A 16,812-nucleotide genomic window follows, 5' to 3' on the forward strand; every position below is an offset into this window, starting at 1 on the left:
TAGGTGGATTCTGTATTGTTTGTTTTGTATTTTCTTTTTTTATTAGAAGCTGCCCAAGTATATATTGTGCGGTTCTGGCAAATAAATCTTGTTGTAAGTTCAGTGCCGCTGTCTGTCTCCTTCTTTTTCTTGTCTCTCGTTTTTGGCGCTGTTTTTTATGTGAATCATGTCGTACCAACTCGCCCAAGCAACCACGTTAGCGACTTTCATTTCTAGTACATTGGGCTCTTTTAATTGTTTCACCGTTCAGCCATGTGTCATCGTCGCCATGTACGTCTACGCCGTGTGCAATGCCCGAAAGTTCTCTTTTCTTATCCGGTACAAACAACTCCCCCCCGACATTCTGCTGCTCTTCGGCGGTTTCAGACCTTCGCAGGGGCACGGTCTTCGACTCCTCAAGGTCCTTAGTTCTGAGTGGAACCGACAAGCTCGTTTCTACAAGCAGTGTTTGTTTCTCTCGCTTCAAGGGACTACGAACAACAATAGAGGCAAGAAGTGGTTCGATCACCTTGACCTAGCTAATGCCGCGGCGGAATTCCGTTGGCGGCAGATGCTGACTGAGCTACGAGCTTCGCTGCCAAAAAAGCCCTCCCCGAGCAAAGAAGGACTGCATTCTCTGGGGAATGTGTCTGTGCCTGAGAACATCAGCAGTGTGCTTAGCCGTGGCCCCAAATATGCGGTTGAACCAAGAAGGTCAAGGGCAGAACTTCTGGGCCTGGTCCGCAGCATTTCTAGGAAGGTACCTGCTGACTGTGCCGAGAGGTGTGTTTCTGAGGGTTGTGACATTCTTTGTAGCCATAGAGCAGGCTTAACCAGGGTTCCTGTAAAGAAGGTAAAAACCTTCCTGAAGGATAAGTCATTGTCTTTGGTAGCAGCAGATAAGGAGGGAGGTTTTGTTATTATTCCGAATGAAATCTATAAGAAAAAAGCAGGTGAAGCGCTTTTGTCTGTTTTTCAGCCCCAAGCTAATGTGTCGCTTCCGAAGGTTAAAAACTATGCAAAAAGTATCTGTAAAAGATTGAATCTTGATGGATTGGCAAAAAAGATGGATGGCGAGAAAAACCTTAGCATGGAAATTTTCTTTAACGCGAAAACGCACAAAGTTAACTGTCCTTTTCGTGTTATAGTATCAGAGGCCAACTCGTGGCAAAAAATACTGGCACAATTTCTTCAGGGAAAACTGATGTCATTAAGCATAGACGATCCATTCCTAGCAAAAAGTTCAGATGATGTGATTTCCGTGCTGAAAGATAACAAATTTTATGGCTACCAGGCATGCTCAATAGATATTAAAGATCTGTACTACTCATTGCCACACAGTGAGCTTCTAGCTTGCATTCGCGGGTGCATTGACAGTTTTGGCGTTGTGAATTACCAGAATGCAGTAGGCATATCTGTTGAAGGTTTTATGGAACTGCTACAGTATTACCCGAGGTCGACATTTGCAGAATGGGACGATCATATTTACTTGCAACGTTAAGGGGTGTGCATAGGATCATGCCTTGCGCCCATTTTGAGTGATTTATTTTTAGCCAGCCGTGATCGTGCCATTCAGAATTGCTTGGGATCCACATCTGTTAAGAGAGTATTCCGCTATGTTGACGATTTCCTTGTGTTGTTTCAAGCTGGAACCTCCTCGGATGGTCCGCCTTTGACTAGTATTTTAGAAATTTTCAGTAAGTGTCTTTCTCCGCTTGTTATAACACATGAAGTTCCGGACAGAGGAGCCATCAGGTTCCTAGATTTAATGTTAACGTTGAGTCCTTCCCACGTGTGTTGGGCCTATGAGCCACGCGCCAACAAGCCAATCCTCCCTTTTGGTTCAGCACATTCGAAAGTGGTGAAGCGCGCTATTGCTAAGACTTGCTACACAAACGCTTTGCGAAAGTCCTGCTATCACACAATTATGTCCAGCTTTAATAAGCAAACTAAACGCCTTACAGAAGCTGGTTTCCCGATGTACGTTTTGACCGCCGTTGCTGAGTGTCTACACTGAGAAATCAGAACGAGCCCAGAAAATAATGCTCAGAACCGTACAAAGGATAAGGGACGTGGGAAACGAAACTTCGTCGTTATTCCCTATATCCACGGCGTCACCCACAATCTCAAAAAAGTAGCCAGCAGGTGCGACGTAGACCTGGTTTTTTCTGCCCCAGAAAAACTGGCTAGGTTGTGCAGAGCCGTGAATCCTGGTTCGAGGGGCGGGCGAGGCTGCAAAGTCAAGCATCGAAAGAAGTACGTTCCATGCATTGAAGGAGTGGTGTACTCACTACCCCTGTCTTGCGGCAAGTGGTACATCGGCCAAACAGGCAGGTGTTTAAATGAGCGGCTGAAAGAGCACGCTCACAACGTCTCCTCTACAGTTTCGGGCCATCTCGGCATTCATTGCCGAGACTGCGGCTGTGTCCCTGATTTTCAGCTTTGTACCGTCATCAGGCGGCATCGGGACCAGTTGATACGTGAAATTTATGAGGCTTCAGAAATAGAAAGGCTGGGCAGTGCATGTGTCAGCAGGCCTTCGATTGCGCTATCATTAAAAGAAATAGATTTCCTTCGGCACGTTAGCACACGTGCTGCTCATGGTGCGTTGTGAAGATGACTATGTGGTTGGTAGGTGGATTCTGTATTGTTTGTTTTGTATTTTCTTTTTTTGTTAGAAGCTGCCCAAGTATATATTGTGCGGTTCTGGCAAATAAATCTTGTTGTAAGTTCAGTGCCGCTGTCTGTCTCCTTCTTTTTCTTGTCTCTCGTTTGTGGCGCTGTTTTTTATGTGAACAGAATGAACACATATAGTGTTCGTTTACTTTGTTACTACATAAACTACACGTCGGCTATACCACGAGATAAATGAACCATGGCATCTTCTTGATTTGCGCGCCTCTCGACGTAACAACTTGACCACAAAAGTTATAAACTTATTTATGTTGCAGATATGCTTCGGGATAATGAAGCACGAAGTTCTTAACAGCGTGGCGCATGACGGAAATGGCGTTTGTTTTCCAGTTTTTTGGTAGTCAATATCACGCGGGCAAACAAAAACACCATTTCAGATTTTACGCTCTGTCACCAACAAATGTGTTGTTTTTGTTTGTTTAATACACCCGTTATATCATATACAATTCTTTTTTTTTCTTTTTTCAGAAAGAAGTGGCTCGTTGTTTGGCTTTTCGGAGCATTATCTTTTGCATGTTGCATCGTTTCTGCGTGGCAAATATACGGAACCAACATCCCGCCCTTCTTGATTGCCGTAAACACGACTTACAGGTAGGTGACGTAAGAATTTTGCAGGTGAGAGTGCTCACACGTGCCATCAGTAATCTTGGACTCTCCCAGTGCCCATCGTATGTTAGGTGAGAAAACAGGAAACAAAAGACACGCAGCGCTTGCTACTATCTCAACTTGTTTTATTTCAGAAACAATACACTTCACTTCATATTATAACTCTCTTTAGCGCACAAAACACAGAACCTGAAAGAAACAGACAAATGAGTGCTTTTCTGTATACCTTTTTAACGCGACAGCGTTAAAGAGTTCGTTTTGCAGAAATTCCGGTGGCGGCGTAGTTGGTTGTGAGCGAAAAATTATCATCTTATGCGTGACCGAAAAATCGACAACGTGAATAAATAATAAAAAATCCTGGAGCTTAGTGGGGACCGAACCAGGGTTACTTGGGTCCAAGTGGGGATTTATTCTCGGTCATTCGCGTGGCAAGCGGCTGTTCTACCAAACGGCCACGCCTCTGCTTATGAAAACAGTGAAAATAACTTCTTCTGCTTGGACATGCAGTGAAAGTAGCATTCATGCGTCACAAACGCACGTGTGTTGTATAGATTCTTTGCAATGCAACATGAAATATTGCAGTAATGATGCGTGGTACAAGCGTGCACTGCCAACGGGCGTCAGAATATGCAATTATCATAATGACTCCGTGGTTTAAAGCTTGTACCCCACTACAAAAGGCACATGTGCAACTGCGCCTATTCCCTTAAGGCCACGTAGTGGGTGCGTAGTAAATTCGAAAAGGTTTCATGCACTAAGTGTTTGAACTACGCACTATAGGAACAGGATGTCGCTATAGTCTTCAACACCTAAATACGAAACTTTTAGGGTCCCCAAATTTTTTGCTCTGTGTTTTGTGCGCGCTAATGAAAGTTACAATATGAACACTTACCACCTCGCCCAGCTATCATTTTTACTGCTAATCTTCACTAATATACGCACCCACGCATTCCTGAACGACAGTCCTCCGTACAAAGTATGCAACTCCACCTACGAGGTATCATCAATAACCTACTATATAGCCCTGTTTTCAACCGTACTGATATCCTAATGTAACGTGGTGACTGCTCGAAATAAGTGCACCATGCTTTTAGTGTTGATAGCCCCCCCCCCCCTTTTTTTTTTGCTGCTATATGTCGGATCCAAGTGATCACTAGTGGTCAACCAAGGGACATATGTGAAGCGAACGTAAAGAACAGGCCACGTAAGGGCTGTGGTAATCCCTGACAAACGCAAATCTTCTCGTGACTCTTGAGTGCTTAGCTGCATTCTTTGTACGACCATCGTGTACCGATCCCGGCGTCTCCATGTTCCCTGAACAACTTTGGTGAAGCGTGAAACGGCACCCGGACACGATACGAGCACATTAAGGTGCCATATTTCGATGTGTGGTGTTTTTTTTTATGTTCCTTACTGGTTTCTTTGTGTCGTGTAGCCCATCGTGAAGGTAGTTTCACCATTGTCCACATTTCCGATATCTTGCATGCGTGCTTGTGATCTATACCGTGATTTAGACGCTGCATATATAGCTATTGTTGCATTTTTTTACTTTCGTGTTTTACTTTCCTTTTCGATATATAATAAAAAGATCTGCCAGTATTCAGACCAATTGTGCACGAGAAATAAACTCCAGTAATTGTGTCGTATACATGCCCCTGTGCTGGGCTCACGGCTGAGAAACACAACACAGGCAGCCTAGGTCATATCGCTAAAATGGTTTATATACAACTCATTTCTTGTTCACTCGGATAAAAAACGTTGCTTTAAGACATTTAGGGTAAATTAACAGTTTTATGGAGCACAAATAGACATCATGAAACAAAAATAGCGATAAAAACCACAGGTGACCTCGAACCAAACTTTATTGAAGAGAAAACACAAATTTTATAATCCCTTTGCAAGCTCCATCAAAAATTCGGCCTGTGCACGACGCTGAAGGTAAAGGGAATAGAAATATTGAAAAGACACAAAACTTCTGTTTCTTTTTGGTGTGAAATTGTGGTTATCTTTTTATTTAACAAGTTGTGTTCTTCTGACATGACGCACAAATAAAGAGTCATTTCCTAATTTCATAGCCACCCACTCAACTTGCTCGATTAACTGATGGTCGATGGCCAGGTCAGAGTTGGACAGTCGCACCCCCCAGTGCTCCAACGACTGTGTCTGTCAAAATAAAACGACTTCCTGAAGGTTTTTTTATTGCGAAAAAAATTGCACAGCAGATAAAATATAACACTCAATTTGTTGTACTGGCGTTCATGCTTTTATAAGTTATGCAAGAAAAAAATTTTAAGCAGTGCCCATCAAAGGACACTATAGGATTTATAAGAACAAGTAACTTTATTCATAAAATTTACGTGATAAAAATGTGATGGCATCATTAGGTGTGCTGTAGTGGAGCGCAACAGAAATTCGTACCACCTAGGGTTCCTTTAACGAGCACCTAAATGAGGAAGTAGTGGTTGTAACAACTTCATTAAAAACTATCAGTTCCATGTACGAATACAACCGATGAGTGAAACTTCTCAAAAATTAGATGCACACGATTATCCGCTGATTTCCGGTGGCTTTCATGAAGGCAGTAGGGTGAGGAGAGTGTCTACTGCGCTTGGTGGCGCGGAACTGACTGAACTAGTGAGTGTGCAGCGCGCGCGGTGCAGCGCGAGCGATCTGCCGGGAGCGCTCACCAGTTGTTTTGTTCGGCGCGCTTGCCAGGTGCTAGGTTGTGGTGATGAGGCAAAACTATTATTAATAACTTTACAGTTAGAGGTATGAATGAGGCGAGCCTGAAGTACCCTTCCTCCACAAATACTAAGAGGTACTTCTAGTCCGGTATTCCTGTAGCTTCCACGGTGGCCCGGGCTCTAGCCACGAATGCCTGTAGGGCTTTACAACCGCACATTCCCAGTGAATGCGACCAAGAAAAGGTGTTAATCCAGTAGCGTAGTTTGCAGCTATCATCTGGTTAGATGCTTGCATCTGACCTCCTGAAATGAACGGGATTGGGGAAGGTCACGGTTTGCGATTGCCTTCAATCTATAGTGCTTGGGATCTTTCGAGTTTGGGACCTGGGTATGGACAAATATGCCTCGATTTATACAGGAAAGATTCCAACAGCGAATTTTGCCTGACCCTTATTTTTCCACATTGAATGGCCAGCGGCGTGTTGCATTTCCCGCAGAAAATACCTGGACACGCTCAACAAATACTACGTGCGACCTTTCTACCACGGCGTGTGCTTCTTCTCCGGCTGTATGACGTTCCTGGCCATTCAGAAGTATGGCACGATAAGGTTACCGAAGGCAAGTAGATAACACTGGACATGCCTTCTCACGTGCGGCCACTGACACTTTTGTTTGGATAATTGACTATGGTTACTCGGCTATAATTTACTTGGCTATCGAAACACAATACTGACTGAACAGCTCTCTGCCGAAAACAGTCAGCATGAGTCGTGAATGGTCTCGCCTTTAATGTCACGTACCCACACCGGCTTCAGCCACGTTTTTCGTATATCACGTTGTAATCACGTATAGCACCGTATACGTCGGTTGTCTTTTCACTGTGTGACACGTGGCTGGTATGGTGGGACCATTAGTGAGGTTACTTATCGATTATTACTTATAATATTTATTTAACAATTAAAATGACACCCCCGGTACTTTTGTGTCATTATTATCTGTGCTCATTAATTAGTTGTCTAAAAAAAAGAACGAGCCCTCAAAATTTACACTTTCGTTCAATTATCAATAAGTGAATTAAATACGCCAACTATTAGTCAAGCACTTTCTTTCTCCTTTCTCCCGTGAGCCGTGCTGTATTCCGTATCACCGCTTACCTGTTTTGTGACTGCCCCATTGTACCCACCAAAGAACAACACTCACAACCAGGTTTGCCCTGCGGAACGGCTATATACTCAGAAAAAAAAAAACAAGTTTCATAGCGACTACCTAGCAGACTTCCACGCGAGGTTCTGTAGTGTTATCCCTAAAAAGAGGATGTATTCAACACGACATTGTGACCTTTCATGTTGGGAACTGTTCTTGCATGCTCGGCAGACACTTCCACGGCCGCACCCAGTTTTAGTTGCGCCTTCGTAGACTCTATTCATCTTTCATTCTTTGAAATCCCCTCTGACCTTCCTATAGTACAAAGTAGCTATTAGAGGCATATTATGGTTGAACTCCCCCGTATTTCCTTGACAGATTACTTTTATTTTTTTTTCGTCGACGTATGTACGCTATATGTACACCCAGCAAAAAAATGTTAACGAAAGACGAAATTTGCAGAGAAGATAATTTTCTTTCTAGCCTGATAGCTTCTCTAAGTATAGATGTTTCAGCTTGTAATAACCTATTTTAAGCATATATATTTTTTAAAAGAGAATCGTCATGCTGAATCCTAGCAGAAATTTACGTTTGGCTAAAGCTTATAGGTCACGCAAACTTCAACAATCGATTTGTATGTAAAGGGGTCTCTTGTCTCTTGTGAGCTGTAAAAGTTACTCATTTTGTAACTTCCCGACCGACCATCTATTTCTGTAAATTAACAAAGCACCGTCATTAACCAACAGGTCTTTGAGGCAGTCTTATGGTGCATAGCGTTATTCTGCGGCCTCTTCTGCCTCTTCGTGAGGCACTTGTGGTACCGAAGTGACGGACGAGCGAGCGAGCCAACTCGCATGGCGTACGCCTTCATCGACCGGATTTTGTGGTCCATGTGTGTCTCCTGGTTCGTGTTTGCCTGTGCCACCTGCAAAGCAGGTAAGCGACAAGCCGTATTTACCCTACAGGTGTTGACACAAATACTAATTTGCGGGGTGCAACGTCCTAATGGTAATGACACCTACCCAGCCTCATTACTAATGCCGCTATATACATAGTGTTCCGGTGCCTTAACGGCACGGAACTACACCTCACATAGAAAATTCAGTACCTATTGTACAGACTAAGCGTACAAATATTTGTGGGGACTCATCGAAGATCCTGCGGCTGGTGTAATAATGTTGTTGAAATACAAAAAAAGATTTCTTTTTTTCTTTTTGGATGGTATGCAGAAGTGTTAACCTCAAGCTTACTTTTTATGCTGATTCTTTCTAACGTTTAATCCTCATTCCCCAGCGTAGGATAGCAAACCGGACGCGCATCTATTTGACCTTCCTGACCGAAGGATCTCCTCACGGAGGATTTGGAATGTCCCACAGCCACCTTACCGGTCAACTTAGCTTGCAGTAGATGCTTCTGTGAAGAAAGGTGCACCTGACAATGTATGCACAAACTCGACTAGAGTGCGCGCAGAGCCATTGTTTTGTAGGGAGCCTTCATGTGCGGGCGTCTCCGTGTTTTAGGGTGGTGTCAGCCTTTGACCCACCACTTGCCGCCACCCGCTAAAACACAATGTTGCCAGTCCCGGTTTCCGTGGCAACAGGCGCCATGTTGGTTCTCGCGGCCAGGCGTTCCTGCTCCGTCGTACTGCACCAGCTGCATGTTCACGCGGGTGTGCAAGCTGCGGTATAAGCTGCGTTTGATTACCCCATAGACGTAGCTTCCGCTACGACACCATCCTCGTGCTAACTACACATAAACGAACTTTAAAGTCTATATGCCAGGGTGCTGCGTGCCACTATGCAAAACCATCTGGAGACCTTCCCGCTTCCCGACTTGCTCTAGCCAACGGAAACGCTGGGCTAAACAAGTGAAGTGAGACTGCTTGGAGGCGACTACTACTCGCCGTGTTTGTGAGGTGAGTAGCCGTTGTATTACGAGTGGGTTGAGTATATGGCCGCACATTTCGGGAAATGGCTGACTTAGCCATGCAACGAAAAGCAGTTTGAGCAAAGTAAGCACGACAACGTGCACAGTATAATAATGAATTAGGCTTCGTTCGGCTACGCTGTGCGAGCGGAAGATGGTCGAGTATGCTTGTTTATCCTTGTAGTCGAAGCGCAGTTCCTCAATCGAATGATATGACTAGTCGAATGTGCGGTCCTGCATGCATTCACTATCTGCACTTTGTCGGTTTCCGAAGCCGTCTCTGTATTCGTCGCGGAAAACCCCAGGCCCGTAAACCACCTACAGACGCTCCCGTTCGCTTCTTCCTTTTCTGGCAGATGTTCGCATTCCTGCAATTTTACCTCGGTTGCTGATGAAGGGCATTTGGAGAGGTAGACAGACGAGCCGATGAACGCGTTCCCTGTAGGCGCTTGTCTTGCACAGTTGCAACGCAACTAACTTTTTGTGTCGCTTGCCATGGGGTATCCGTTCTTCGCTTCAATGACACGCGCAACCACACCGAAACTCGCTCAATAATTGCAAAGAGGACTTCTCTTTAATGACATAGAATGCGACAGATTTACTGTTCGTGTCCGTCCATCCTTCTGTCTATCTGTGCAGTATATGTGCACTAAGCAAGTCGGTTGTCAGCCATAACTCAGATATGCCCTATGTGCTGCATTGTTATTTGTGTCGCCCTTTTGTTTCATAACCAGACACACAGATGATTTGATATCGTAAACTCCGCTTTTATTTAGTGCTTGTAGAAAAAATGTGCATCGACTCCGTATATGTGGTCGGAGCCGTGTATGATTTTTTGTCTTATTGCTTTACTCTAGGCCCACTGCGAGGACAGAAGCTTCCAGCAAAGGAGGCAGGATGGTTTGAAGACACAAGGACAGATGCCGTTTGGATGCTGTTTGCAATAAAATCTGACCTGGAAAAACTTGATTTGTCCCTCGTTGCTCCCCTTTGCTTTTCTTCTAGCCTAATATACAGGCTTGTGGGCATAGGGGGAGGGCGGTGCAATGTGATTGAATGCCCTACTTTTTCGGGCAATGCTTACAGCTTGTAAGGTTTTTAAGCAGTCATTGTACAGATTCGTTCGCAGGAACTAAACTTGCTGCAGGAAATTATATTACGGACAAACGCAATGTTTAGGGTATGAGAAACAGGCTAGCTGAGTTATTCGGTTTACAGAGAACATCGCGAGCTACCCGGTTGTTTGTTCTGCCTTCCCTGTCGTTACGAGTTCCATCATATAAACAGCATGGTTTCGAGCCTCGCACTAAGAGGCCTTTGAGGTATTTGCAGTGCTAAGGTGAATATTCTTCATGAATGGCGCGCAGACATTGAAGTCCATTCATAGTGACATCGAGGTTCTCCCCCTCGCAAATATAGGCTCTCTGAATAACCTCACGCCACCAATGCGGTGGGTCTACCACGTGGGAGAAACAAGCTGTTTTAACAGTATTTTATACAAACTCTAGTCACGAACATGTCTTTGCTGTTCTACCAAACCACGGCTAACTTCAGAAAACAACCCTTCAGCCTTCAGCACTTCCTATATAAAAAAAAACCTCTTCTCGTTGAAACCCACACTGCCGTCAATGTAAGTGAGCGACCACTCAGAACCAACATGGCGGCCCGTCAAGTATGGGGGCCGTTTTAGCCAGTTGTAAGCAACTATGATCGGAGTTGTCACTACCCTAAAACACGGAGACGCGCGCACATGAAGGCTCCCTATTGTTTTGTTACAAAGCGATACGAAAGAAGCTGAATGGTCAAAGGCACGGCTCATCGAATCGTGGAAGACAGAAAATTATACCGGTGTAGGTGCCGCAACAGGTCTGCCATATCTTGCAGTTCCAGCAAATGAGATCTCCATGCCTCCAACTATGCCTACAAAGCGCTTATTTTTTTTCATTAGAGCATCAGGGAGCTTGTTTCACAGAAATTCCGGTATGAGCATCGGCGTCGTTGGTAGTGGGCTAAAAATCTAAAGCGAGAAGACAGCTGCAAACCCATCAATAATAAAAGTCTGCGCTATGGGTGGCAATTGAATCCAGACCTTATGAGTACCAAGCAGGGGCTATACCACGGAGACACGACTCAGTTTTTAGCTGCGTTGGAGGAAAAAAAAAAGGAAACCTGTGCGAAAGTCTTGTAGTGCGAGTGGACTCGTTGACGAATATAATACTTCGTGGCCAAAGCATTCATTAGCTGCCAGGTACGAAAGAATGTTATTTGACCAATGACTGATTGATTTAAGGGCCCACCGAATACCAAGCTCAAGGCGTAAGTAATCACCATTATCAGCAAGCACACCAACAAAATGTACAGGTACGCGCTCTTTCTTACGGATTTGTAGTGGGTACTCTCCGCTAAATCGCACGTATAAAGAATTATGACGTAGTGGGCACTTCACATTTCTACTTGCGTGAGGTGTTTTGTGGTAGCTTGAAATGGCAAATATTAACGCACAAGTGTTCCTTTTAGCAGCTTGCTCTTTAAGCTCGAGCATTGTACATTCGTCCCGCCGTGTTAGCCACGCCCCCTCTGGAGCAAATGACAGTCTCGGGGCACGCTTGGCAAGTGGTGCTACGCTATGAAAATGCGAGCTCCAACGCAAGGCGCAAACGATGCGACCGGCGTCCCTTGGCTTGCCCACAGTTGGCCCGGGGTCTTCACTGCCACTGGTTGCGCACGTTTTTATGTGATGATAGAGTGGATGTACGAAGGATTCACGGTTTACCAGTATTAACCTCCGGAGCAAGCTCCTTCATCACCATTCACTTCGTGGCTATATGGCATCATTTTTTTTTTGCGGCACGATTGGGGCGTCCACCGAGAAGCGAATCACGATTTGGAAGGCGATTCGAAGGGGGTTCGATTATGCTTTTGCGTTCTAATCTTGAAGGCCAAGCCCAAATGGGCACCATGTTTCTAAATCTTTCTCTTTGAAATTTCCAGGTCCACTAAGCCGCTTCCTGTCTTGGGAAGGCATGCTACCTCTGAGCCGACTCTCGTTCGGCGTGTACCTCCTGCACTCACCCATACAGACACTGTCCTACTACATCGCCAGGGAGCGAATCTTCTTTTCGCACTACACACTCGTGAGTGACCTGCTGCACCTTTTTGTCAATGTTGGTTGAGAAAATGGGGCTGATTATCGGGACAACAGTGGTACGTTTGGCGATGCATAGAGGGAATGTCTTGCGAGTGATGCAGCATTTTCCTCATAATGTTATCGAGGATTCGGGACGTAAAATTCACCAGTGATTACAGCATGGCAATATAACGATTGTTGGGGTTTAGGGTCCAAAACCACCATATGAATATTAGAGATGCCGTAGAGGAGGGCTCCAGAAATTTCGACCACCTGGCCTCGTAATTTTACGCAGAGTATTACGTTGGGCGGAGCGGATGCATAGCTTAAGGAAATATTTCTGGCGTAGACTGGAATTGCGTCACAAGTGCCTCAAACTACTACTTGGAGATACGCATGGGATAAGAAGAAGCTGTAAAACGTTGGTACGTGAAGTGCTCAAAGCATTTCACGCAAAGAAGGGGAATAACGGCATCAGTGTGCTTTTCGTGCGTCTGTGTTTAGATAGTGCATCGGGGTTTAGAACGTTTGTGTTTAGATAGTGCTGCGAGATAGCTTACACGTGTAGTGCCCCACTGTGTCTCCATTTCTGAGAGCGGATGTATTTCGGTGATATGGGGAAAACTGACAGTTGAAACTCTCGCCCTATCCTGGCTTTTTTTCTCTTGGTTTCCACTAGACACCGCAAAAATTTTGTTATGTATTGTCAAAATTAATGAAATGCAGGAGCGATGTCTAATCAGTTTGTTTGGACTTTGCAGCCTTTTATAACGATGTGCTATTAACTAGGTTCGGAGTTCAGTACATCAGTGCGTCAATTGAAAACCAGATGAATACGTTATTTACCTATAAGAAACGTACATTTTAAACAGATTTTTTATACTAATGTCATCATCATTTTTCATGACATGTAGGTCTCTGTTGTATCTCTTATTTTTTATACCTTTTTAATTTACTTCATGTGAGTTGTAGTTTAATATTGTGGCAACTATGCCACACGGAAAAGTGTTGGACCCGCCTGTCATTCTTCATTATAGTGCAGTGTTCTGCGCCACACTACATTTCTTGATCATTTTGACTCCACTATTTGTCCACTTCCAATTGCTCGTAAAAGTCATAGCTGATTAAACTTACTGTTCAGTTCTTCTGCTCGTTCCAACGGCATAGACAGTGTGTTCATCATTCATAATGAAATTTTGTACAGGGCTCACGAGTAGGATGAAAAAAAAAACTAACGCTGGCTCTCCAAATTTCTCTTGAAATGTAAAAACAAATGAAAAAAGAAAACCACAGCCATAATCACCATCACGTGGAGCCGCAAAATGAACACGCTCTTTTCTAACAAAAAGAAAGAGTCATTTGTCTAACCCATGAGTCTCTTCATGACGTGGCACTATGAACACCAACCAACTACTGAAATGCAAAAATACGTGTACCACTAAGAAAAAAAGTAAAGACAGAACAGAAAAGGCGTCGCTCTACAGTTTCTCTTGTGCCCTTATTTTTCTTTATTGGTGGTGCGTGTCCTTTTGCACTTTATCAGGCATGTACCAGCTAGCCCAACAAAATGTTTTATTAACCAACGCAATAGCTTAGCTTACCATCATGATGGGCATAGTTAAACCCGATTCTTCAAGCAATGCATCCAACGACGAAACCAATAAATCTGTGAAAAAAGACAGAGTGGTGTCATTGTCTGCGAAACAAGAGATATTACGTCGAGAAATGTAACGGTCACCTACAACAAATAGGTATCGTTTTTATTGTTGTTGTTGTTGTTGTTGTCTTGTTTTATTTCATTCTTACCTTCTTCAGGTGTCGTCGTGCTTTTCTGTACTCATCTGGAGCTACATCCTGAGTTACCTAATGTTCGTCGCGTGTGACGGCCCCACTGCCAACTTAGAAGCGTTGCTTCTAGCGGGCCACAGACGCGCACGGAACGAGTGCAAGGGCGCCAATACAAATGGAAACCAAGTGGAAGATAGGCAATCGCCAATGTGTTTCGAGAACGAAGTTGCATTATACTCTTCCACCGCAGACTCCACTCCCGTGGCGAATGGGTACCGGCTGTAACGACATTTCACGCGGAACCATTACAAGCACAACCATCTTACCATAGCTAAAAAATGAAATATATTCATGTTGTAGTCTGACGCTCTTTTTTTGAGTGTGTGTATATGCCTGCGGTGCTGTGTTGTGTGGTGTTGTGTGATGATAACTTCGAGAACATGGGGCGGGTGCTTAAGCCGGTGTTTCGACAAGCAGACATGTATTATACCAAAGCTGCAGCGAATACAAATGCAGCCTTCAAAAACAGACAAGCCCGCTTGTCAAAATGCCGGCTGCAGCAACCACCCTCCCTTGTCTTGAACGTCTTATCGCAAAATTCTATCTTTCCTTCTTGCCTTTCTTGTGGTGTTGAGTAGTGCGGTGGGGCTAGAGGAGGTGTGACGTGATGTGGCGTGCGGTGGAGTGTTCGGTGGTATGATGATGTCTAGTGTACCGGAGTGCTTATGTGTTGCGCTCTGCAACACATCCATACACATTGTACCTGTCATACTCCCGCCCTGAAAATCCTCTTAAGGACTAAGGCTCATTTATGAAGATCACAATATTTTGATTAGACGTACAGTTCTGTCATTGGCTCTTAATTCATGCTAAAAAAATTCCATTATCGGGGTGATAGAATTTTGTATAATTTCGCTTTTTATATCTTTACTGAAATAGATTGTGATAATTGACAATTTATTTTACGTAAAGTTTTGCATGCGCATTTTTATGACTTGAAAAATCAATCCCTTTTCGCGGGAGCCATCGATTATAATTATATTGATAATCAAGCCGAAAAATTGACAATAGGCTCCAATTTGAAGTTATTCTTTTCTTTCATAAAGCTTTTCATACTAGCATGATGCATCGCATTATTGTGACGTAAAAATTCCCTTCGAGACTGAAAAATGTACAGGTGAAATGCAGTCATATGCTATTCAGGTATTCAAGTATCAAGTTAAAAAAACAAAGCGCCGCTACGAATAATTCAAGTTCTGTGGAATGTTTCGTCACCACTCGTTATGTACACTTACTCTGATTATTTTCCGAATAACGCATGCTTTTCATTGACATTGGTGTAAAAAATCCGGGTTTTTAAAACCATCCAGTCCTAATGCAGAGATAATTAAACTAGTTAAATGATTTTTCTGAGACCAGTGATAAGTTATCTTAAAATAGCCACAAAATTCAATGGCTAATAAAATTAACCAATGACGTAGACAAAATAAAAACACAACTTTCACATATTGACACACAATGGACGCAATCATGAAAAAAAGTGCGTCTAGCGAGGAACATAAATTGGTTTTTAAGACAGAAAATCAACTTGTAACATCGAAATCTGATTCCTAACATAGGATAAAATAGCGTGCATACCTTTCATGCAATGTAAATATGCATAAAGGTATGGTAAAAAGAGTAGACTAATACCAGGTCATCTGGCGCAAAATGGAGCAAACCTTAGAAAAACTGCGGCGTAATCAGCACTCTTGGGGTGAGCATTTGAATGATGGTGGATTGACCACGTAATCAGTCCTATTGATGTCTGGTTAGTTGCATGAGCAGACGAAGTTGAACGGCCCATCGCAGTACTCTCTTTGATAAGCGTTTGTTTTTCGGCACTCTTCTAGTCGGCAAAGACTTAGGACATCCAAGATCTACATAGAGAGATGCGAAAGGTGTGCATTCTGCTCACGCCTGCAGACAAGTATAGCCTGTATACGCATGCGAAGCTACTATTTAAGCTTGAATGTGTGAGTCTAGGAATGATTGTAAAAAGTGTGGTGCAGGCTGCTCTTTCTCTCTAGCAGTGAGTTGTTTCAAATAAATACGTGCGCAAGCAGGGTGGAGATGATGAAGAGCTTTTGTTATTGCTATAAAGTTGTCTATAAGGAGAGGTGATCTCCCAGGGCATGCCTCTCAGCCACCTCCCCGGATATACTTATGACCAAAAGCGAGAGAGACACTGCGCAAAAAAAAAACTGCAGGAAACAAAAAACGGGCCAAGGAAAAGCCTTTAAGATGCGTGGACGTTTAGATTTCACAAAGTCCAATCAAGCCTATTATTTGCAACGGCACGTGGAGTTTCAAATATAGAATTGTTTATCGCGTTTCAATTTTATGCGCTTTCACTCACTTGCATGCTGTATACGACATGTAAATGAAGTATGTAGAGAAGTGAGTACATGCGTATTAAATTCATGAAAAGTTATCCCATGCACAGCAACGGGATTAACATCAAAGTTGTGTTCGTGCGTGTATGTCCATTTAATATCTGCATGAAAAGGGCAAATATTTTTTTTTTCGATCGCTGCATGGTCGACAAGCGAAATGCGGTGAGCATGAAATACAAGGTGACATTTTTGATATTGATAAATTTATGAGCATTTGTGTCCAAGTTCGCTCATATAACTAAAATGTATCCTCGCAACCTACTCAATGTATGATTATCTATTTAGACTACGTTGTTGAAACCATCTGAGCATGTGTTCAGAATGTCACCACATCTCTTTTCTTTTTGTAACTTATTTTCCTCTCTTAACGTTGGCTCAAAAGGCATTAGAACTTGTGTTTCAAAATTCAACTAGCGAGTAACACCTGTAA

At 43.6% G+C, this 16,812-nt stretch overlaps 1 protein-coding gene across 1 annotated transcript in view; it reads left to right on the top strand.

Moving 5' to 3' along the window:
- The window catches only part of LOC119173443 (nose resistant to fluoxetine protein 6-like), a 100,871-nt gene extending 84,420 nt beyond the window's left edge, over positions 1 to 16,451 (top strand). The window contains exons 11-15 of the mRNA XM_075895530.1: positions 3,142 to 3,264; positions 6,461 to 6,581; positions 7,853 to 8,042; positions 12,024 to 12,166; positions 13,975 to 16,451. Coding sequence (XP_075751645.1) covers positions 3,142 to 3,264; positions 6,461 to 6,581; positions 7,853 to 8,042; positions 12,024 to 12,166; positions 13,975 to 14,232 — 835 coding nt within the window. The 3' untranslated portion in view covers positions 14,233 to 16,451. The remainder of the gene's footprint in view (positions 1 to 3,141; positions 3,265 to 6,460; positions 6,582 to 7,852; positions 8,043 to 12,023; positions 12,167 to 13,974) is intronic.
- The last annotated feature ends 361 nt before the right edge of the window (positions 16,452 to 16,812 follow it).

Source organism: Rhipicephalus microplus, chromosome 5, assembly GCF_043290135.1.
Source record: "Rhipicephalus microplus isolate Deutch F79 chromosome 5, USDA_Rmic, whole genome shotgun sequence".
Classification (NCBI taxonomy): domain Eukaryota; kingdom Metazoa; phylum Arthropoda; class Arachnida; order Ixodida; family Ixodidae; genus Rhipicephalus; species Rhipicephalus microplus.